Below are 23,860 nucleotides of genomic sequence, written 5' to 3' on the forward strand. Positions count from 1 at the left end.
AAGTGAGGCTGCATGGAATCCAAGGAGACATTGCTTTGTGGATCCAGAATGGCTTGCTGACAGAAGGCATAGAGTAGTTATAGATGGGTCATGTTCTGCACGGAGGTCGGCCACCAGTGGTGTGCCTCAGGGATCTGTTCTGGGACCCACTACTCTTCATGATTTTTATAAATGACCTGGATGAGGAAGTGGAGAGATGGATTAGTAAATTTGCTGATGACAAAGGTTGGGGGTGTTGTGGATAGTGTGGAGGGCTGTCAGAGGTTACAGTGGGACATCAATATGATGCAAAACTGGGCTGAGAAGTGGCAGATGGAGTTCAACCCAGATAAGTGTGAGGTGTTAATTTTGGTAGGTCAAATATGATGGCAGAATATAGCGTTAATAGTAAGACTCTTGGTAGTATGGAGAATCAGTGGGATCTTGGGGTCCAAGTCCATAGGACACTCAAAGCTGCTGCGTAGGTTGACTCTGTGGTTAAGAAAGCATATGATGCATTGGCCTTCATCAATCTTGGTATTGAGTTTAAGAGCAGAGAGGTAATGTAGCAGCTATATAGGATACTGGTCAGACCCCACTTGGAGCACTGTGCTCAGTTCTGGTCACGTCACTACAGGAAGGATGTGGAAGCCATTGAAAGGGTGCAGAGGAGATTTACAAGGATGTTGCCTGGATTGGGGAGCATGCCTTATGAGAATAGGTTGAGTGAACTCGTCCTTTTCTCCTTGGAGTGATAGAGGATGAGAGGTGACCTGATAGAGGTCTATAAGATGATGAGAGGCCTTGATCATGTGGATAGTCAGAGGCATTTTCCCAGGGATGAAATGGCTAGCATGAGAGGTCACAGTTTTAAGGTGCTTGGAAATAGGTACAGAGGAGATGTCAGGGTTAAGTGTTATTTTTTTAAAAAACACAGAGTGGTGAGTGTGTGGAATGGGCTGCCAGTGACAGTGGTGGAGGTGGATACAATGGGGTCTTTTAAAGAGACTCCTGGATAGGTACATGGAGCTTAGAAAAATAGAAGGCTATGGGTAACCCTAGGTAATCTCTGAGGTAAGGGCATGTTTGACACAGCTTACTGGACCAAAGGGCCTGTATTGTGCTGTAGGTTTTCTATGTTAACAAGGAGGGTGGTGGCATTCTTAAAGCAGAATAACGTGGATAAATTTCCAGGACTTGATCTAATGTATTGCAGGAAGGAAGAGAAGAAAGCGCAAGGGACCTTCCATCCTGTTTAGCTACAGGTGAGGTTCTAGAAGATGACCAATATTATATCTTTATTTAGGAAGGGCTGGAAGTTCAGGCCTGGGAATTACGAGGCAGCTGTGAGGTGCAACATTTTGGCAAGTTAAACCAAAGCAGGGCTTGCACAGCAAATGGCCGAGTGTTTGGGACAGAGACCCCAGGGCATAGGTACACTGCTCCATGAAAGTGGCAATATAGGTAGCCAGGGTGGTGACAGTGGCATTTGGCACATTTGCCTTATTCAGTTGGGACATAATGTTGCAACATTGCCAGTCATTGGCAAAATTACACTTGGAGTAGGGAGCTCAGTTCTGATCACCCCTATAGGAAGGATGTCATGAGAATGTCATTGGGACTAGAAGGTTTGAAAGATAAGGAGAGGTTGGACAGGTGGTGACCATTTAGAAAATAGTTTGCACAGCTACTCTCTTGCCCATTCCCCTAATCTGTCCATGTCCTTCTGCAGCCTACCTACTTCCACAACACTACCTGCCCCTCCACCAATCTTTGTATCATCAGCAAACATGGCAACAAAGCCATCTATTCCATCATCTAAATCATTGATATATACAGCATAAAAAGCAGTCCCAACACCAACCCCTGCAGAACACTTGTCACTGACAGCCAACAAGAAAATTATCCTTTTATTTCCACTCACTGCCTCCTAGCAATCAGACAATACTCTAACCATGCCAGTAACTCTCCTGTAATACCACAGGCTCTTAACTTGGTAAGCAACCTCATGTGAGGCACCTTGTCAAAGGCCTTCTGAAAGTCCAAATATACAATATCCACTGCATCCTCTATCCTATTTGTAATCTTCTCAAAGAATTCCAACAGGTTCGGCATTTCCCTCAAGACCGTGCGGACTTTGTCCTATGCCTCCATAACCTCATCCTTAACAATTGACTCCATCTTCCCAACCACTGGGGTCAGGCTAACTGGTCTACAATTTCTTTCTGCTGCCTTCCTCCTTTCTTCAAGAGTGGAGTGACATTTTCAATTTCCCAGTCCCATGGCACCATGCCAAAGTCCAATGACTTTTTAAAGTTTACAAATGCTTCCACAATCTCTACTGCTGCCTCTTTCATAACCCTAGGTTGCTGTTCATCTGGGTCCAGGTGATTTCTGTACCTTTAGGTCTTTCAGCTTTATGGGCCATTTTCCCCTTGTAATAGTAACTGCGTTCACTTCACTTCCCTCACACCCTTCAGCATCGGGCACACTGCTAGTGTCTTCACAGTGAAGACTGATGCAAAACACTCATTTAGTTCATCTCCTTGTCTCTCATTATTATTTCCCTGGCTTCATTTTCTAGCAGTCCTGTATCCACTATAGTGCTAATAATAGAAACAGAAAACTTACAGCACAATACAGGCCCTTCAGCCCACAAAACTGTACCAAACATGTCCCTACCTTAGAAATTACCTAGGGTTACCCATAGGCCTCTATTCTTCTGAGTTTAATGTACCTATCCAGGAGTCTCTTAAAAGACCCTATCATATCCGCCTTCACCACTATCACTGGTAGCCCATTCTATGCATATAACTATTTTATTTATTTTACTTACTTGAAAAATCTTTTACTATCCACTTTGATATTGTTTGCTAGGTTTTTTTTTCATATTTCATCTTTTCCCTCCTAATGATTCTTTTAGTTGCATTTTCAGTTTTCAAAAGCTTCTCAATTCTCTATCTTCCCACTATTTTTTGCATTGGTGTATGCCCCCTCTTTAGATTTTACAATAGCTTTGACTTCCCTTGTCAGCCATGGTTGTACTATTTTGCCATTCGAGTATTTCTTCTTCTTTGGAACACACCTACCCTACATCTTCATTTTTTTCCCCAGAAACTCACACCATTGCTGCTCTGCTGTCATCCCTGCTAGCATCTCTTTCCAAGATACATTGGTGAACTCTCTCTCAACCCACTCCTTTCCTTTACTCCACTGAAATACTGCTATATTAGACTTTACTTTCTCCCTATCAAGATTCAAGTTGAACTGAATCACATTGTGATCACTGCCTCCTAAGGGTTCTTTTACCTTAAGCTCCCTAATCACTTCCAGTTCCTTACATAACACCAAGTATAACTGATCCCCTAGTAGGCTCAATTACAAGCTACTCTGAAAGCAGGCTGGTAGGCATTCAACAAACTCACTCTTGAAATCCATTACCAACTCGATTTTTCTCAGTTGACCTGCATGTTGAAATCTCCATGACTATCATAACATTGCCTTTTTGACACATCTCTATATTCCATTGTAATTTGTGGTCCACATCCCAGCCACTGTACTGCCAAAGGTCCTTTTACCCTTGCAGTTTCTGAACTCAACCCACAAGGATTCAACATCTTCCGATCCTAAGTCACATCTTTCTACTGATTTGATGCCATCCCTTACCAGCAGAGCGACGCCATGCCCCCCCGCCCACCTTCCTAACCCTCCAATACCATGTGTAATCTTGGACATTCAGCTCCCAACTTGAACCATCCTTCAGCCATGATTCAGTGATGGCCACAACATCATACATGACGATCTGTAAACACACATCATCCATCTTATTTTTTTTAAAAATACTCCATGCACTGAGATACAACACTGTATTTGCTCCCCTTTTTGATTCTGCTTCCCTAAATGCACTGATGCTCACCCTGCTGGCTGCAATTTTGTCCCATTATTTGCCTGCCTTTCCTGACTGACTGCATGCTATCTTTCTTATACTGAGTCCCTTCACCCAGTTCCCAAATTTAAATCCTCCCCAACAGCTCCAACCAACCTCGGGTTCAGATGCAACCCATCCCTTTTGTACAGGTCATACCACCCCTGGAAGAGATCCCAATGACTCAAGAACCCTTCCCCTGCACCAACTTCTCAGCCATTCATTAATCTGCCAGATCATCCCGTTTCTACCCTCACTGAATGGCACAGGCAGCAATCCAGAAATGACTAGGCTGTTATGTGCTTGAAGATTTTGAGATAGGATGTTCTTGCACATTTCCAGAGTTAAATACACATTTGGCAACAAAAATAATGTTTTTTTCCTATTAGTTAAAAGAGATTTAACAGTTTAAAATCAGTCAGGATGGCAGCATTGCTGGAAAGCAGCCTTCATATCTTGGATTGGCTAAGAGCCAACTATAGTAGTCATGAGGCACTGATAATATTATACTACAGGAAATGTAAAAGTTTTAACAGAAGCCTTTTATCTGGCATCTTTTGGTTATAGAACAATTTTTTTTTCAAGTAAAAAAAAAACTCCCCAATGAATTACAGCTAAATTCTACATCAACTTTGTCTCCATACTAGAAATAGAAATGACAGGGCAAAAGACCAAAATCTGCTCCAAAACCAACTTGATCATAGACCATTTTAGACACAGGAAAGTCCTAAAGTAATTCAAGGGATTGACAAAATTTCACACAGAGTCAATAGCAAGATTGGAGCAGATCACCAGCCTAAATGGACATGGATACTAATTGAGTGAAGGGAGTAATAAATATTGGCTATGTATAATATCCTATATAGGAGAGATGGTCACATTCCTAGGCCTCCAGGGATGAAAGAAGAGGTAGGAGCTCCCAAAGATGACTTCATTTGTAAACATTCAGCTATGATGGATCAATTGAAGGGGAATTAATTTTAATAAGTGACAGTTTACCCATCAAATAGGCTACCCAGTCCTAAGGATCTCAGCCCAAAACATTGGCTGTATTTCTCCCCCCACCCCCATGGATGCTGCCTAGTCTGTTGAGTTCTTTCAGCAGTTTCTGTGTGTTGCTTTACTCCCAAATGATTTGCAACAGGGCCAGCAATGCTCAGCATTAGCAGAGTCACTGAAAAGATGTTTTACAATGTTGGTTAATAACAATTTCCGTCAGCCAGGTTGGTGCAAGTTCAGACAATGCCATAACTCAAGAGCTATGAATGCTAATAGTTGAAAAACATTACCTCAGGCCTTGAGCATGGAATTATTCATTATGAAACTTTAATCACAGACAGCACTCGACACAACTAGTCAAGCTACTGCCTCATTGCTCCAGCAGGTTATATTTCTTTGCATCATTTCTTTGTAATGTTTAGAGCAAGGCCAAATCCTGGTGTTCTTGCTGTGGCCAATGTATTGCTCATTCCTGACATCATTGAATTAAATTAGTTGTCTGCTTGAGGTGGTTGGGACCACAAGACTAAAAGTGGACCAAAAAATAAAAAACAGACAGCTCTTCTAATTAAAGATTGTTGCAAACTCTGTAGCGTGGAGCTCTGCACTCAGGCCTGAGAATACGGTCAGTCCATATCCTCCTGTTCATTGTTCAAATGCCCACCAGCATTCTTAATTGTTAGGACCGCACAGCTTTGCATCCAGCCTATAATGGCGATAGTGTACTGCTTTAATCTGGTTGCCAGTCCAATGCTCCCACACCTTAAACTTGCATTTGTTGATGTATTGTATTGAAAATTAAAACTAATGCTTAGCACATCAGAAGTGGAATCGACTCTACAGGTTTAACCAGAGCAAGTTTATTAATAAATAAGTTGTACTAATACAGTCAGTTTCCTGAAATATCAAATCAGAACAGTGTGGTAGGTAACAAAACAGAGACATTACGAAGTCCCAAATGATCCACGTTAGGATATGCCAATGACAGCTCAGTGGAGAAATTGGACCCTTCACATGCAATTCGATACCAGCAGTTAACTTGACAGTGAAGAGTGGGCAGGAGTGACAGGAAAAAACAGGAACACTTGGCTAGACCCTCATCTATAATAAATAGTAATTATACTTCAACACAACCAATTATTAAAGTTTGCAGAGAAGCAGCAGGACCAGTGAACCATAAAGAAAGTCAGTGTTCAGTTTTCACTATTGGGTGTGAATTCATAACCACTGAACTTCAAATTCTATTTGAGCGTCATCAGTACAGACGCAAACATCCTTTGCAAAATTGCACTGGATTGCCATTGCTGCTCACCCCTCTCTTCCACTTCATGGGCAAGAACAAATTGGGATGTAGCCAACGGACATAATACAAGTGTACGTACTATTTCTGAAACTGCCAACTGATCACGCTAACGAAAATAGGAAAGCTGTAGTTTGGTCACAGCACAAAAATGCGAATCTGGCAGAGGAGTAGATAATTTCAGAAAAACTTTGGGAAAGAAAAAGCAGGCTTCTTACTTTCCAAAAAAGCACCATTTCTTATTGTACGTGACTGAAAAAACAACACGATGCTACAGAAGCAGTGTATAAAAACCAAGATGCAATCAACATGTGAAGCTGAATGACTGTAGCTCAAATTCACAACAATGGCAAGAGTACTTCATTTGCAAAGAATTAGGATAAGTAGACCAGAAATTGAAATAGTTTCTTTTCTAGTAGTGCATGAGTGCCAAAGGTAGTTCTGACACTTACACTTGCTCAGGGGGAGAAAGGTAGGCAGCCAAAAAAAAAAGGCAGCAATATACATGTCATAAGACTAGATCTGGTAGACTGGGGAGGACAGCAAGTGGAGAAAAGGATCGAAGGAAAGTGCAGATCATTTAAAATAGATTTTCCTCCAATAAAATCAGTACCCAGAACCCTGATTCAGTAAAGTGTCTAGATTCAATTTGAAAACAAAAACTCATACTGCCTTCCATCTTCTGACCTGGTGTTACTGTCAATCCCAATAAAGCAAGAAAAAAGACATTTAGCTGAGACATCAATTAAGTGGTCCAGATGACATTAATAGAATGGGGATATGATCAATATAGACTTGCTTATGGAGGTAAAAAAAGACCAACCCAAATGTTCTTGTAGCTGGTACAAGGCATTAACTACGTGCAGTGACCACTCTCCAGTGCCTCACCGAGTAAGATGCTTTCCACTGAAGCTCTACATCGAATTCTCTGAAGTCCATCATTGCTCCACTAGCCCCTGCCCTCCCCCACGGCAGTGACCCAACCTTATTTTGAGCAAGCGGAACAGCCAGTGTTGTTACTCTGTGAGAGCTGTTGTGATGAAATGATTTCAGGATCTGCAGGAGGTGCATCACTTTCCGCATTAATAATGTTTTCCACCAGGAGCCGAGCAGATTCTTCAATGTGGATGTTGTCCTCAAAAACAAAGTGCAAATATTTCAGAGTAAACATTAAAAAACTCAAGCAGTTAGAAAATGCTTAACAAATTAACCCCTTCCCCCTCCAAAAAAACCCCACATCCATCTGCAATCCTTCGAATCAGCCTTTCAATTCCTGTAAAGAACCAAGGCTACTGCAGGTGATCTGGAGGTACTATTTTGAACAAAAGGGCGCCATTCACAATGATACAGTTTCCAATGACAGACTAATTTCACACTCTTCCCCCACTGCCCCCCAAGTTCATCATTTGAAGCATTTCCATTAAGTTTAGTTACTGCACTAACCATTAAAAAACCGTACAAGATCCTACAATTCCCCAGGGGTCCCAGATGGGGAGTGGCAAATCTTGGTAAAAAATTAATGTAAATAAACACACCAGCCATCCCAAGTATAAAGATTATTTATACATATGGACATCCTTTTGTGGAGGGTCATCTTCAGAGGCAATTGACCAAACACTAAATAAAGGAACTAGGTTGTGTGGTTTGGTGGGGGGGGAGGGGGTAAAAAAGAGAAGAACTGTACTGACATTTAAGAAATGGCCTAGTCTGTACTACAGAAGAATCATTGAAGTACTGAAGGAATACTCACTATGTTGAAATCGTGCACGCAGTTTAGAGTTTGGTAAAGCAGAAATGGATGCAGAGGAACCCATGAGCATCACAACCAAGACAAGTTATGCTGCTTTTCTTTCTCATAGAGTGTTAATTTATGCATGGATTGGTTTATTTTGTGATCCAATAGTACTTAACTGGAGCACCATCTCGTGACTTCATGAATTACTCACTGTGCAAAACATTAACTATTTCAATCAGTAAGATTTGTAATTAGGTCAAAGGTGATAATGCAATCATTTTCGTCCATTAACAGAGCAAAGATTTAGAAATCAAATTTCAAAACAATGGGCAAGTTCAAATTCTAAATGCCAATTACTCTTGAATTAGTTGACCACTGACTATCAAGCTGCAAAGGTCATAAACCACACCTCCCACAAGATAAACTTTAGAGGTCGGTTACTCGTTCCAGATTCCGAAAGCTTGTCAGGTATTTGATAATACTCTTGGACATTTATAATAAAAAGGTGCAATAAAAGATAAGTTAATAGTGGTTGGAGACATTAAAGTATCAATGGCAGGAAAACTTTGCATCAAACAGCTTATGGGAAGTTCACAGATCGGAGGTCGATGATCCTTCCTGGAGTATGGGTTTTATACTGAAGTTGTTTAATTAAAGCCTTGGATGTACATACAAGTTCACACTTAGAAAACAAAAGGATCAATGATGCCACCGTCAATGATAAAGAGGCTTTTCTCCAAGGAGGAGATTTACCTGGATGTTGCCTGGATTAGTGACCATGTCAAATGAGGAGGTGTTTGAAAGGAATAGATAGTGGACAGCCACCAACTTTTCCCCAGGGCAGAAATGGCCAATAAAAGAAAGCACAATTTTAAGGTGAATGAAAGAAAGTATGGGGGTGTGGAATATTGGTAGGATATTTTTGAAAAACATGCGTGTACAGAGAGTGGTGCGTGCATGGAATGCATTGTCAGGGTTGGTGGTAGAGGATGATACATTAGGGACATTGCTTCAATAGGCACACAGATGAAAGAAAAATAGAGGGCTATGTGGGAGGGAAGAGTTATGATTATTCCTATAAAGTTAAAAGGTCAACACAAGATCATGGGCCCAAGGGTCTGAACTGTTCCATGTTTAAGGACATAGAGGTGCATTTACTCCTTGTCATTTTCCAATAGCAAACTCTCAGCACAATATAATAGTGAACGGAAAATCAGGACCATCTCCGAGCAACACCACTGCAACCCGACACTCACCCCCCCCCCCCCCCCGACCCCTGACAAGCAAATAACCTGGTCTCTTCCCTTAAACCAGAAAAAAAAGTGAACTACAAAGTAGAATATTACTATACTAGATCTCTTTCCTGTTAGCCCAGCAAGATCGTGGAATTGCTGGGACATGCAGAGAGCATGCCTCACATCAGCACCACCACATTCCTAAAAACCCAGGCATTTAACCTGCGAGGACTCGTTCTTTAACAAACAATAGGATTCTTTCCACATTTCCTCAGGGTAGTCTAAAGTACAGCTCGTGACAGGAAGCACGACCTAACATGACGTCAAACTCAACGTGACCTAACCATTAAAACTTAAAAGCCCCAATCAGACCCTCTGGCTGAAGGTCACAGCTATGGAACACTTCAGCTGCATGAATGTCTTGAGAGCCAAATGCAGTGTTCTTCAGCTATTTCTGGAACAAAGATACATCAATTCAGTAAGTTATTTTTTAAAGATACCCCATTTCCACATTTAGCCACAGAAAAGTTTAGGACCTCAAGTTTGCTTGTTGAGTTTAGTCAGGTGGTTTGAACTCCAAAAACAAAGTGAAGGCCTTTTTAAACAATCCAAGGCAAATCAACTTCAGATTATTTCATTAATCTCATAAGTGTAAGTCGGAAGGTTTGAAAAAAAAAGAGTATGATTACAGTCAGAGAGGATAGATTCTGAATAGTTCATTGATTCAAGGGAAATTAAAGCAACCAACACATGATTTAAGACATCACGAGAGATGTTAGAAGACAGCAAGAACCCTGAACCCCCACCTCACGAGTTGAAGAATTTATGTATGGCCAAGACAACTCATCGTTGATCAACTGAGCTCCACTCCAGTGCCTGGTAGAGTTTGGAAAACCATTGCATCTACTGTGGGGGGAAACGGGCCCACTAAACTGTCCTTACATTGCCTCCAACAAAAGCTGTTGAGATCAGCTGACCCACCACCACCTCCTGGGCAAATAGATTCCAGGTTGGAGTCCCATGGCTATCTTGACTACACACCTCCCACCCTGTCTCCTCTTTTTAAAAAAAAAGCTACTCCCTCTTCCCAGTTCCTTTGTCTCTGCTGCATCCGTTCCCAGGATGAGGCTCTCCTTTCCAGGAAATCAGATGATCTCCTTCAATGAATAGGGTTTCCCTTCCTCCACCATCACCCACATCGCCTCCATTTCCCAAACATCAGCACTCACCCTGTCTGCCCGCTGCCTTAACAGTGAAAGGAGATTCCCGTCCTTACCTACCACCCCATGAAACTTTGCATTCAACACAACTTCCACCATCCTCAAAGGGATCCTACTAAACACATCTTAACCTCCCCCATCCCCAATTCTCCAGAGAATCTCTTCCTCCACGATTCCCTTGCCCCTTCATTCCTCCCCACTAGTCTCCCTCCCAGCAAGCAGCCAAAGTTCTACGTGGGTATCCTTCAACCTGATGGCATTTCTCATTTTAGTTTAAAAATATCCCTCCCCTCTTCTATTCCCCACTCTGGTCTCTTTGGGAAGCAGTGCACGGATCAATGCTGAGTTTGTTGCTGTTTGTCATCTATAGAATCAATGTATGATGTGGTTCATAATGTGGTTAAATGGATCAGCAGATCTGCAGACAACAACCTTGAGGTTTAGTAGATAGCAAGGAAGACCAAAGCTTGCAGTGGTATTTGGACCAGCTGGAAAAATGGGCTAAAAAAATAGCAGTTGGAATTTAATGCAGACCAAGTATGAGGTGTTGAGATGTAGGAGGACCAACCAGGTAGGGCTGGCAGAGTGAGCAGCAAGGCACTGAGGAATAGAGTAGAACGGAGGGCTCTGGGAACACAGAACCATAGCTTCTTGGAAGTTTTGCCACATGTAGTTAAGGTCATAAAGAACAGTTTGGCACATTGGCCTTTATAAATTGATGCTTTGAGTATACAAGTTGGATGTCATGTTGAAATGTTGACATTGCTGAGACCCACTTTGGAGTATTGCATGTAATTTTGGTCACCCATCTTTTTGAAAAGATGTAAATAAGTTCAAAATGAGCAGAGAAAATTGATGTGGATGTTGCTAGGATCCAAGTTATAGGAAAAGTTGAACATGACTTTATTCCCCAGAATGTAGAAGATTGAGAAGAGATTTGATATACAGGGTTAGAGGTAAATGCAAGCAGGCTTTTCTTTTTCTCCACTTGAGATTGGGTGAGACTACAATTTGAAGTCATAGGTTAAAGGCAAAAAATAAAATGTTTAGGGGAACATGAGGGGGAACTTCTTCACTCTGAAGGTGGTGAAAGTGTGGAATGTGCAAATGGTAGTTGCGGGATCAATTTCAGCATTTGAGAGAAGTTTGGATATGTACGTGGATGACAGGGTCATAGCCGGCTATGATGAGAGTACAGATCGAGGGGTTAGGCAGATTAGTGGGTAGACAAAAGGGTCTGTTTCTGTACAGTGGTGTTTTATGACAATGGTGAGACCCGATATAGATTGGGAGACCACTTTGTCAAACATCTCTCCATCCATAACAGAGGATTTGCCAGTGGCCAACCATTTTAATGCCACTCCACATTCCAACTCAATGGCCATGAGGAGGCCACCCTCAGTTTGAAGGAACAAAACTTCATGTTTGGTAGCCTCCAACCTGACAACATGAACATCAGTTTCTCTAACTTCAAGGAGAGAAGAGCACATGGCAGCAGCAGCCTTTCAGATCCGGTGCTACTTTAATTTAGACTTTTTAAATTTAATTTTAAGGCACAATTAGGGTGTAGGGCAATGGATAACAGAGCAACTATCTACCATCGCCAGATACTGCTACAATACAGAGATCGCCCAAAAACAAACCTTCATGTAAATCTGCTGGTTAGATTGCGCGACCTTGGTTTACTAAGGGAATCGGGCCTGCAGTCCTTGGAGTCGCCTGATGCCGGTGGCCAGAGGTGGGGACGTCGTAAGCAGTGTGCGAGGAAGCGGAAGCGAGGCGAGTGGGCAGGAGTTTGTGCCAGGAAAAAAATAAGCCCTAGCCAGCCGGCTCTCTCTTCCATTCTGCTCTCCAATGGACATTAAATTGGACTCCATCTGTGGCAACAAAATACTCGGCGGGAGTACAGAAATGGACGGAATCCTGTACGCCGCCATTTGGCTGTTTATTTATGCAACAGATTTTCCCCCAAGCCATTGGACTACCAACCTACTGCCCTCTGCTGTGCCTATTGTCTTGTTTATTATTTATTGTAATGCCTGCACTGTTCTGTATTCTTTACACAGTCCTGGGTAGGTCTGTAGTCTAGTGTAGTTTTTGTGTTGGTTTGCGTAGCTCAGTGTAGTTTTTGTATTGTTTATGTAGCACCATGGTCCTGAAAAACGTTGTCTCATTTTTACTGTGTACTGTACCAGCAGTTATGGTCAAAATGACAATAAAAAGTGACTTGACTTGAATTTCTCCCCTTTCCCCTTTTCCATTTCTGTTCTGGCTCCACTCCTCCTCACCTGCCCATCACCTCCCACTGGTGCCCATCTTTCATTACTTTCTCCGTGATCTAAGCTCCTATCATTTCTTCAATCCTCTACTTGCCCCAGCTTCTCACTTCATCACCCACCTTCCCCTTCAGCTTCCAGCTTGACATTCCTCCCCCCCTCACTTTCATTCTGGCTGCTTCCTCCTTCCTTTCGAGACCCGATGAAGCATCTCGGCACAAAATGTCAACTTTTATTCATCTCCATAGATGCTGCTTGACCTCCCGAGTTCCTCCAGCATTTTTGCATATGTTACTCTGCATTTCCAACACCTGCAGAATCCATTTTGCCTATAATGTATAGAGTACTGGTCGCCAACCTGTTGATCTTTGAGACTTTCCCAGTAGATCCCGAAAAAAATGAAAATAAATACACAAATGGTGTTGAGAGATTGTTTCCTGGTTGCAGGGTTTAGTTCTGTTCTTTCTGCCCAGTGCGCATGCATGTAGCTCCCCCACCACGCACTACACAGTGTACTTTAGTGTCCCCAACCACCGGGCCGTGAGGAAACGACATGAGTCAGCTGCACCTTCCCTCATTCCCTGTCACGCTCACTGTTCAACTTGAATACACACGAGGTTGTTATCCAAGAGTGTCAGGGATCTCTGGTTGGCCTCGGGTAACCAGCCGCTTTGTGCAGCTGACGAGAAGTGCCGTTGCCACTGGCCTGGAGCGCGGACAGACGGGCGCGGCCTCTAAAGTTGTTTAGCACACCGAATATTCGTGGGAACCCGGTGCTAAAATATTCGCAGACGACCTAATTCGGGCTCAGGGTTTCATAAGCCCGAGAGCAGCTACCTCGCTGTGATCTATTGAAACAAACTTTTGTCGGCCGATAGATCCTACAGGGGGGTGGGGGGGTGAACGTGCGCCCTGTCGCACTCCTCACTTGGTCGGTCGCTCTCTCCGGACTGCAATCGCCGCGGCCCCGGCATGAGAACAGCCGCACCTGGCCTTGGCATCTGGCAGCAGACAGGCAGGAGGCTGGAGTTCGGCCCCGGAGGCTGTCTAATGAGGCAATGAAGCCCTCAAAACTGCTTCGGTACCCTGAGTCCAAGCACCCTGCACTTAAAGACAAACCCACTGAGTTATTTTTCCAGTGGAAAAAACATGAGCAAGCGGGACAGCAGCTGAGAGCCATGTAAACTAAATTGCGGAATAGACTGGACATAAGGAACCTGCTTCGAGTATCGTTGTATTCTGGTCACGTTTAACACACCAACCACCGCCCCCCCGTCAGCCGGTCCATAAGAATATTGTCAATATTAAACCGGTCCACGGTGCAAGAAAAAGAAAAAGGTGGGTACCCCTGGTGTTCATACATTATTTCTACTTAAGGGTTACGGGGTTTTACTTCGGTCTTCTCTGCCCTGGTGCGCTTGCATGTAACTAATCGATTTGGAGTCAATCTTGCCTTTCACTAAGGCCGAAGTAGGGGATCTTGGGCTTCAAAAGGTTGGTGACCACTAGTATAGATGGATAAACTTCCTTTTTCAACAAATGGAGTGTTAGAGTGGAGAATCATAGGAAAATACAAAAACAGGCCCTTTTGTTCACTAGTCCAGGGGTTCCAAACAGCAGTTAATGGTAGGGGTCCTTGGCATAAGAAAAAGTTGGGAACCCTGATATAGCCCCTGCTGACCCATTTAGACTGCCTAGCCCCATCGACTTGCACCCAGAACAGTCAACCATACCCTACTATGTACCTATCCAAACTCGAGTAGAATATTGAGTTTGCATGCACCACTTGTGCTGGCAACTCATTCCACACTCGCAACCCTCTGTGCAAAGCTACCCCTCATGGTCCTCTTAAACTTGTCATTTTTTCACCCTAAACCCATTACCTAGTTATAGTCCCACCCAGCCTCAGTGGAAAAAGCCTTCATTTACCCTATCTATACCCCCTTATAATTCTGTATACCTCTATTCTCCCCTCAACCTTTGTTCCAAGGAATAAAGTCCTAATCTACTCCATCTTTCCTCATGACTTAGGTCCTCCAATCCCAGCAACATCCTCAAATTTTCTCTGTACTTTTTCAACCTCATCTACACCTTTCCTGTAGGAAGTGGCTAAATCTGTACATAATATTTCAGGTAGGGCCTCATCAACATCTTATACTATCTCAACATAACATCTCATTTCCTATGGTCATAGGAAAGTACAAAAACAGGCCCTTTTGTTCACTAGTCCAGGGGTTCCATTTATGAAGCAAATGTGCAAAATGTTTTCTTCATTATCTTGTCTACTTGTGAATGCACTTTCAATTATCCACCTGCATTCCCAGATCCCTTTGTCCTACCACGCTCCTCAGTGCCCTACCGTTCACTGTGTAAGACCTACCCTGGTGGTCCAACCGAAGTGCAACACCTCACTCTTGACTGAATTAAATTCCATCTGTCATCTTTGTCCATTTTTTCCAAACAAGCTCTGATGGTCTGCCTCACTGTCCACTACATCCTCAGTCTAGATGTCATCTACAAACTTGCTGATCCAGTTAACGTTATGATCCAGCTCATTGATATGGATGACAAACAGCAGACCCAGCACCGATCCCAGCAGCACTCCACTAGTCACTGACCTCAGGTCAGAGAGGCAACCATATATCTCTGCCTTCTCCCACAAAGCCAGTGCCTAATCCAATTTACTACCTCATCTTAAATGCCAAGCAGCTGAACCTTCCTGATCAATTTCCCATGCAGGGCCTTATCAAATGCCTTGCTAAAGTTCATGTAAACAACATTCACTGCCTTGCCTTGAACCTCCCTGGTAACTTCCTCCAAAAAAAAACTATTAGATAGGGTAGACACTACCCACCACATACAAAGCCTTCCTGACTATCCCCAATTAATCCCCGTCTATCCAAATGCACATATCTGGTCCTTCCAATAACATTCCCACCACTGACTGGCCTACAAGTTCCTGATTTTTATGCCTTTCTCAAACAGTGGAACAACAGTAATATTAACTGAGAGGCACAAATAGTGTAGACAGTCAGTGTCTTATTATTATTTGGTGGGACATAGTGCCAAGGACTAGACTGTAATCAAGATGAGAGGAGCAAGTTTGAGGAGATGTGTGTCATTTTTAAAACAGAGCGACAGGTTCCTGGAACTGTGGTGGAAGCAGCCATCATAAATGGCATTTAAGAGGCTATTAGACATATGAATATGCAGGGAACAGACAGGTGGATCATGAACAGGCAGAAGAGATAGTATAGTGCACAGATATCCTGGGGCAAAGGGTCTTCCTGTGCTACATTAACAAGGAGCTGAGGGTCCATATTTAAATGCCAAACACCAACACCCACCCCACCCTCCAACAAAATTAAATTTTCTTACTTTTGCTGATGTCTCAAACCAGGCAATGAAGCCATTCTCTTTACAGAACTGATCCAGTTTGGGCAAAGCGCTGGTCAGTCCCTCTTTGGCCTGGTCACATTTGTTTGCCAGTAAGACTGCAGGCACTGGCCTTCCGTTCTGCAGCCTCACTTTCGAGTCAAGATCACTTTTCCATTTTGAAACCGCCTCAAACGTTGATGCTCTGGATACATCAAAGACGATAAATGCTCCCACTGCTTCCCGGTAGTAAACTCTAGTCATGTTACCAAACCGCTCCTGCCCTGGAAAGAAGTTTTTAAAAAATTACTTTTTGTTTTCATCAAAAACACTAACCAACACCCAACAACAATATCAAGTTATGTTGCTAATAGAACTGCAAGCAATCCTTTGGATTTTGGATCCTTATTCAATTTGTCTGTTGGTGATCAATTATCAATTTAGCTATTGAGAGCATTAAATCAGTTGAACACAACAGCAAGGAGAAGCCAGCGTCAATTCAGGATTAACAATGATATGGAGAAACTGCAAGAAGTCAAAACAGCCAAGGTGTTTGGTGCATCGTGGCAAGCTCAAATCAACATTTCTGGAGACCAATGGACAAAATGTCAAGAATGCCGCCACCACCACGGGCAGAGATCTGGGCAGTTATCGGAGCTATGGCATTCACACAGGCTGCTAGCTGCCCAAACATCACCTCCCACCAGCTGATGGTATGTTGATCCACCTCAGCAGTAGTTATAAGCCTAGGATTTATTTTGTCATAATTCCAGGTGTGGAAAAGGGTAAATAGAAGTATTTCATGTAGCCATGGACCATGCCGGATGAGACTCTTCATCTGGTGAGCTAACAGAGGGGGCGAGGGGCAAGGGGAGAATTCAGCTGAAGGGCGATTGGCAGATGGATGTGGGAAAGGTAGAAATACAAGATGGTGGGAGGTGTTAAGTGGAGGCAAAAGGCTTCAGATGATGTCTGATAGGAGAGGAAGGTGAATAATGAAATAGAATTAGGTAGGGTGGGCACGGCAGAAAGTGATCCAGACGGGGTATTGGTGTGATGTGGACCCATATGCCAATTACACCTTGTCTGGACCCATCTATCATCTACCAGCTCTTCTTCCACCCCCTTCCCTTTACATTAGTATACCTGCTACATCCCCTCTGTCCCCCAGTCCAGACAAACGGTCAAGACAGAATACTGACTGTTCCTTTCTCTCCACAGATACCACTGTCATTCTCAAGTTTGTCCTTTCCCCTTGTTATTCTAGTTGATTTCTTTTGAGTACTACAAAGTATCAAGCAAAAAAAAAAGACAAATCAGAACTTCACTAGTATCGTTCTCTCCCTTTTCCTCCACACCACCTTCAAACGCACCCTCCTGCTGCTTGATTGGAGCTAACGTTACAGAATTTCACAACAGAATTGAATACAAACACAAGTTCTATGAGCCAGATGCTTGCAAGACAGACGTTTGGGCACAGAAATGCTGCTTTCTTGTCACATGATTTTTCCAAGGATCATGTGGTCTGCCGCCTGCTTCGGTGCAGCAGTTTTACAAACAGCTTTAAGCATCCAATTTGCTTGAAGGCCCTGTATGCAAACAGTGTGCCTTCCTAACATTAAATTTTGGAATACATTTGTGTCCCAATGCCGCCTGACGACATCACAATTAAGCAAAATGCACAGCTAAATCAGAACAAAGTATTCAGAAATCTGCTGTTAGTTTGCAGATATGCAGCCCATCTATCAATTAAGATTAATATAAAGATAAAGTTTGCTGTAGAGATGCACTGAGCAAGAAAAGGAACTACAGTTCAGCAAGAGCTAAAGTTTTGAGAATACAGGACAGACAATCGAGATTCGTTAACATTTAGATTATCAACGATTTAAAAGAACTGAGTAGCTGTTGAGATTTGCACGCACTATTTGTAGTTATTGCCCTTTTAATTGTCCAATTTGTAGCAATACAGTGTTCTCCAATGAAACAGTCAGCAGTGTCATCATAGGATTCCAGATCATGGGACCAAGATCTAAATGAGATTAATTGATTCTACTCCATAGAACACAAGGCATGCTACAAGAAAGCAACTGTAAAATCCTGCAACTGAAGATAAATGGAACAAAGACAAAGAAAAAGCTTTTAAACACAGAAGAACTCTCCATTTTTGATTTAAAGTCAGTCATACAGTCTTAATTCTGAACAAAATCTAGTAGCTTTAAAACCGCTAACTGAAACTGCTTAGCATATAGTTCTGCAGCCAAATCAAAGCTGTTCCCAGAATAAATTACAATCCTTTTAGATATGCTAGAACTTTAATTTACTGTCAAACAATATGGTGATAACATCCTAAGACAGGTCTCGGCCAAAAATATCGACTGCTCTTTTCCATGGATGCTGCCTGAGCTGTGATTTCTCTTGGCATTTTGAGACTTTTCCTATGGACAGTTTTACCAGTTGCTCTGAAGCAATAGTGTGTCAAATCATTAGATTAGTACATGTTACAGTCACCAACTGGAGTTCAGATCCAGACCATGGTCTACGAAGAAACAACCTGAACACAGATTCACAGGAATGAATTACGGGAATTACTAATATATTCCACAGCTTTCCGCTGAAGTAGTGTTCTGTTGGGAGTGCACTTTCTCTTGTGTCTTATCACTTTTCAGATTAGCCATTTGGGTGCGTGAGCTAGAACTGCTAAACCAGTGCTCTACATCTTTTCACAGAAAGACCTACAATTACAGACTTGCCTCTCAAAGTCTGTTGCAAAACTAGGCAACAGTGTGAATATAGAAAATCTACAGCATACAACAGGCCCTTTGGCCACAATATTGTGCCAAACATATGACCTACTCTAGAAGCTGCCTAGAATTTCCACACTGCATTGCCATTTTTCTAAGCACCATGTACCAATCTAAGAGTCTCTTAAAAGATGCCATCATATCTGTCTCCACTACTGTCACTGGCAGTGCATTTCACACCACTCTGAAAAACTTATCTTTGACATCCCCTCTGTACCTACTTCCAAGCACCTTAAAACTATGCCCCTTCGTGTTAGCCATTTCAGCCTTGGGAAAAAGCCCCTGACTATCCACACGATCAAAGCCCCTCATCTTATACACCTCTATCAGGTCACCCCTCATCCTCCCCACTCCAAGGAGAAAAGGCCAAGTTCACTCAACCTATTCTCATTAGGTACATTCTCCAATCCAGGCCACATCCTTTTAAATCTCCTCTGCACTCCCTATAGAATCCACCTCCTTCCTGTAGTGAGGTGACCAGAACTGAACACAGTACTCCAGATGGGGTCTAACTAAGGTCTGATATAGCTTTAACATTACCTCACGGCTCTTGAACTCAATCCCATGGTTGATGAAGGCCATCACACCACACGCCTTCTTAACAACACTGTCAACCTACACAGCAGCTTTGAGTGTCCTATGGACACGGACGCCAAGATCCCTCTGATCCTCCACACTGCCAAGAGTCTTACCATTAATATATTCTGTCTTCAAATCTGACCTACCGAAATAAACCACTTCACTTATCTGGGTCCCAGAACAATCCTTGCAGACCACCACTGGTCACCATCCTGCATGCAGAATACAAACCATCCATAACAACCCTTCTGTGGTCAAGCCAATTCTGGATCCACAAAACAAGGCCTTTCTTACTTTCTGAAGGAACCTTGCATGGGGAACCTTATCAAATGCCTCACTGAAATCCATATACACTACATCCTTCCTCTGCCTTCCTCAAAAGAATTCAATCACACTCATAAGGCATGACCTGCCCTTGACAAAGCCATGCTGACAATCCTAATCAGATTATGTCTCTCTAAATGCTCATAAATACTGCCTCTCAGGATCTTCAACAACTTGCCCACACTGAAGAAAGGCTCACTGGTCTACAATTTCCTGGGTTATCTCTACTCCCTTTCTTGAATAAGGGAACAACTCCGGTACTTCTCCCGACCCTATTGATGACACAAAGATCATCGCCAGAGGCTCAGCAATCTCCTCTCTCACCTCCCACAGTCGCCTGGGGTACATCTCATCCAGTTCCAATGACTTACCTAACTTAATACCTTTCAAAAGCTCGAGCTCATCCTCTTTCTTAACATCTGTACCCTCAAGCATTTCAGTCTGCTTTAAGCCATCCCCACAATTGCCAAGATCCTTTTCACTGGTGAATTCTGAAGCAAAGTATACATAAAGTAGCTCCGCTACCTCCTCCAGCTCCACGTGAGTGAGTACATATTGACCCTTTGTTTCACACCTGTGTAATGCATTAAATTAACAAAAGAGCAATAGTTAAGAGCTCACATGGGTTTGTTCTTCCAATTTATTATTAATTATTCAGCGCAGTACAGGCCCTTCAAGCTGTACTGGCCAGCAACTCTTGCTTAACCCTCATCTAATCATGGGATAACTTAGAATGATCAATTCTAAATTAGTAACTGGTAACTGGTCTGTCTTTGGACTGCGAGAGATAACTGGAGCACCTGGAGAAAACCCAGGCATTCTTCGGGGAGGATGACGACTCCTTACAGATGACATCAGAATTGAACTCTCAACTCTAATGCCCCAATCTGTAGTAATAATGAGTATTTCCTTTCACTCCTGATTGGTCCTACTCTCATCCTCTTGTTCTTCACGTATTTGTAGAATGCCTTGGGTTTTCCTACATCCTGTCCACCAAGGCCTTCTCATGGCCCCTTCTAGCTCTCCTAATTTCATTCTTAAGGTCCTTCCTGGGACCCTTGTAATTTTCTAGAGCTCTAATAGTACCTAGTTTCTTGAACCTTTCATAAGCTTTTCTTTTTTTCTTAACTAGATTTTCTACATTCTTTGTGCACCATGGTTCATTAAACCTACCATCCTTTCCCTGCCTCAATGGAACATACCTATGCAGAGCACCTTCACACATGTTCCCTGAACATTTGCCACATTTCTTCTATGCTTTTTCCTGAGAACATCTGCTCCTAATTTATATTCCCAAGTTCCTGTCTAATAGCATCATGTTTCGCCCACCCCAATTCAATGTTTTCCCAAATCTTCTGCTCCTATCCCTCTCCAGCGCTATGGTGAAGGAGATGAGAGTTGTGATCACTACCTCCAAAGTGCTCTCCCACCAATAGATCTGACACCTGACCATGTTCATTTCCCAATACCAGTTCAAGTACAGCCTCTCCTCTAGTTGGCTTATCTACACAAGCCAACTGCTTTTGGATTTACAGATTTTGTTAGGGAAGGTGTGTCACTGAAAGCAAACCTTGTCCCAAAACAAAAAAAAGCTGGTGAGGACACACCCTTGGGCTTAACCAGCTGTTATATTAATCAAGATTTTGACTATCAGGACATCCAAAGAAATAAAAAAAAGACTAAAAGAATCAAGTTCAATTCATGCTTGCTAAGTTCACTGTCATTTAAAAGTTCAAGCTGGTACAGATTTGTCATATAGATTACATTATAGTTCAAGATCGAAGCAGAATTGACAAATTGGCAAACCAGTGGCCAATTCCAGATTTCTGGGAAACAGTGGCACTTGAGTGTTGAGCTGATGTCATTTTAAATAGCTCTAGGCCATTAGACATTTAGCTACTATCATTCGGCTACATTCAGTTACAATATTTATAAAATATTTTCTAAACACTACTAAGTTATGTCACATTGTTTTCAGAATTCATAAGTCATCTTGAATGTTCAATTTAGCAAGTTGCAAACTACTTTAGTCTTGAATGTATAAAATGGACAGAATTGAAACAGCTACTTTAGAACTTTATTCAGAGGCAGCTTTGGTGTTGGGTGTGTCACATTCTTGAGTTATTGCCTGGTGTAAAGAGTATTCTCAGGGTACTGGTACAGTAAAATGAACAGCTTGGTGAGAAAACAGGCTAGATTTGGAGCAGTATCACCATAAGTTACGTCCCATCTGTTCTAAATGACCAACTTCTTGCCTCCATACAATAGCCAAGAAAACGTCCCTACACCAACACCCAGTTTCACCAGATAAACCAAAGAATTTTGCACATTTCAATAAGACCATTTAATAACACCTTGATATTTGTTTAAAGAAACTAAGTTTTTTTCTTAACTTCCTCAGCTCTAAAGTCTTTAGCCTGAAACATTAAATTCTCAGATGCCCAATATGCTGAGCTTCTAGTGTTGGCTTCTAAGTATTATCTAGTCTGCCAAATCCCTCTTCATTAGGACAAACCCTATCCCAGGAATTATTTACAACTATTTGTCATACACTCTCTATCACTAGTACAGACAAAAAACTCATACTCAACATTCAAGAGACTTGTAGATGACAATATTACTTTTCAGAGATTTATGTCCCTATAAAGACAAACACTTTTCATTCTCGCCATTTAAAACTTCAAATATTCTGGCAAAGTAATGGATCTTTCATTTTCCACATCATCCTCTACTGCTTGCTTCACCCATTTACTTAATCTTCACAGAACACATTGCCGGCCACCTTTAAAATCAACAGCAAGTTTATTTATATATCAATATAATGTACTGGCATTGGGGGCAAGATCAGTTATTGGACAAGGTAGTTGTACCATTTAGTTGGGATGCTGGGAGGGGTGCAATTTAATCTCCTTCATGTATGAGGGGATTACTTGCACATAACAGATCTGTTTCTATTATTCTGCTAGCTACAACTTCAGATTTGTTCAGCCCAATTCCTTGTGGATCTTGTCCAATCCTACTTTAAGCACATGCTACTGCTTTAATAGATTCAAGCCTTTCAGTACAACTGTCACGCCAATTGATGTGTTCCCAGATTACCCTCTCCTTTTCCACAATTTGCTTTTCAATTTGCATCTAAAGTCTGTGGAATTTTGAAGATCACTATCAATGCATCTGTTGGCTCTGGAGTTGCCCATGCAAGGAATCTAACCACCAGGTCCTGAGAGTTTAACCATCTTTCACCCCCATTAAATTGTTTAGAAAAAAACCTAGTGCTGATGTCTTTGGTCCTTATTCACTATGAAGATATAAATTTATACATCTTCAGTATTTCTTTAAGATTCCAAGATTATGCAAGCAGGTTTTTTTCCACTGAGGTTGAGTGGGACCACAACTGGAGATCATGGGCTAAGGGGAAATTGTGAAATGTTCAAGGGGAATGTACAAGAGGGAACTTCTTCGCTCAGAGTGAGAGTGGGGAACGAGCTGCCAACGCAAGTGGTGCACGTGTTTAAGAGAAGTTTGGATAGGTACATCGATGGGAGAAGTATGTAGGGCTATAGTCAAAGTGCAGGCTGATGGGACTAGGCAGTTAAAATGGTTCAGCACAGACTAGCTGGGCTGAAGGGCCTGTTTCTGAGCTATATTTTTCTATGACTTAAATGTTTCTGACATTTCCCATCTCAACTGCAAGGAATTGACACTTTTTTTTAAAATGTCTGTCTGTAGAAGCTTTTTACAGTCAATGTTTATGTACTTTGCTGGACTATTCCTGTACACTATCTTCCTTTTGCCAAACAGGCTTAGTCATCCGCCAAGTTCAGGAATTCTCAGTTCTCATGCTTACTACATTTTTAGCAATACTACAACACCTTAAGCTTGGATTCAATATTATTTAACTTTATGCCACATCTGATGAACCTTTTACACCTCCCTCCATCACCTTAATATTACATGTAAACTTTAAAATATTAGCCATTTCTTCTTTATTGACATCCTTCAATGCAATTTCACCAATCTAGCAGAGCCAATTCCCATCTCATTTTTATAGTTTTATTCAGATTCAAGATTTCGGTTTCAAGCAAATCACTTTCAATTCTTATATTTAAGAA

The 23,860-nt window shown here is 42.3% G+C and overlaps 1 protein-coding gene across 1 annotated transcript in view; it reads right to left on the reverse strand.

Annotated features, from left to right (window-relative positions):
• Window positions 1-5,741: 5,741 nt before the first annotated feature.
• LOC132398075 (ras-related protein Rab-38-like) overlaps window positions 5,742-23,860 on the reverse strand; it is a 30,558-nt gene continuing 12,439 nt past the window's right edge. Inside the window, exons 2-3 of the mRNA XM_059977018.1 lie at window positions 16,048-16,328; window positions 5,742-7,338 (exon numbers count right to left, since the gene is read on the reverse strand). Of these exons, the coding sequence (XP_059833001.1) occupies window positions 7,189-7,338; window positions 16,048-16,328 (431 nt within the window). The 3' untranslated portion in view covers window positions 5,742-7,188. The remainder of the gene's footprint in view (window positions 7,339-16,047; window positions 16,329-23,860) is intronic.

The sequence above is a fragment of the Hypanus sabinus genome, chromosome 8, assembly GCF_030144855.1.
Source record: "Hypanus sabinus isolate sHypSab1 chromosome 8, sHypSab1.hap1, whole genome shotgun sequence".
Taxonomy (NCBI): domain Eukaryota; kingdom Metazoa; phylum Chordata; class Chondrichthyes; order Myliobatiformes; family Dasyatidae; genus Hypanus; species Hypanus sabinus.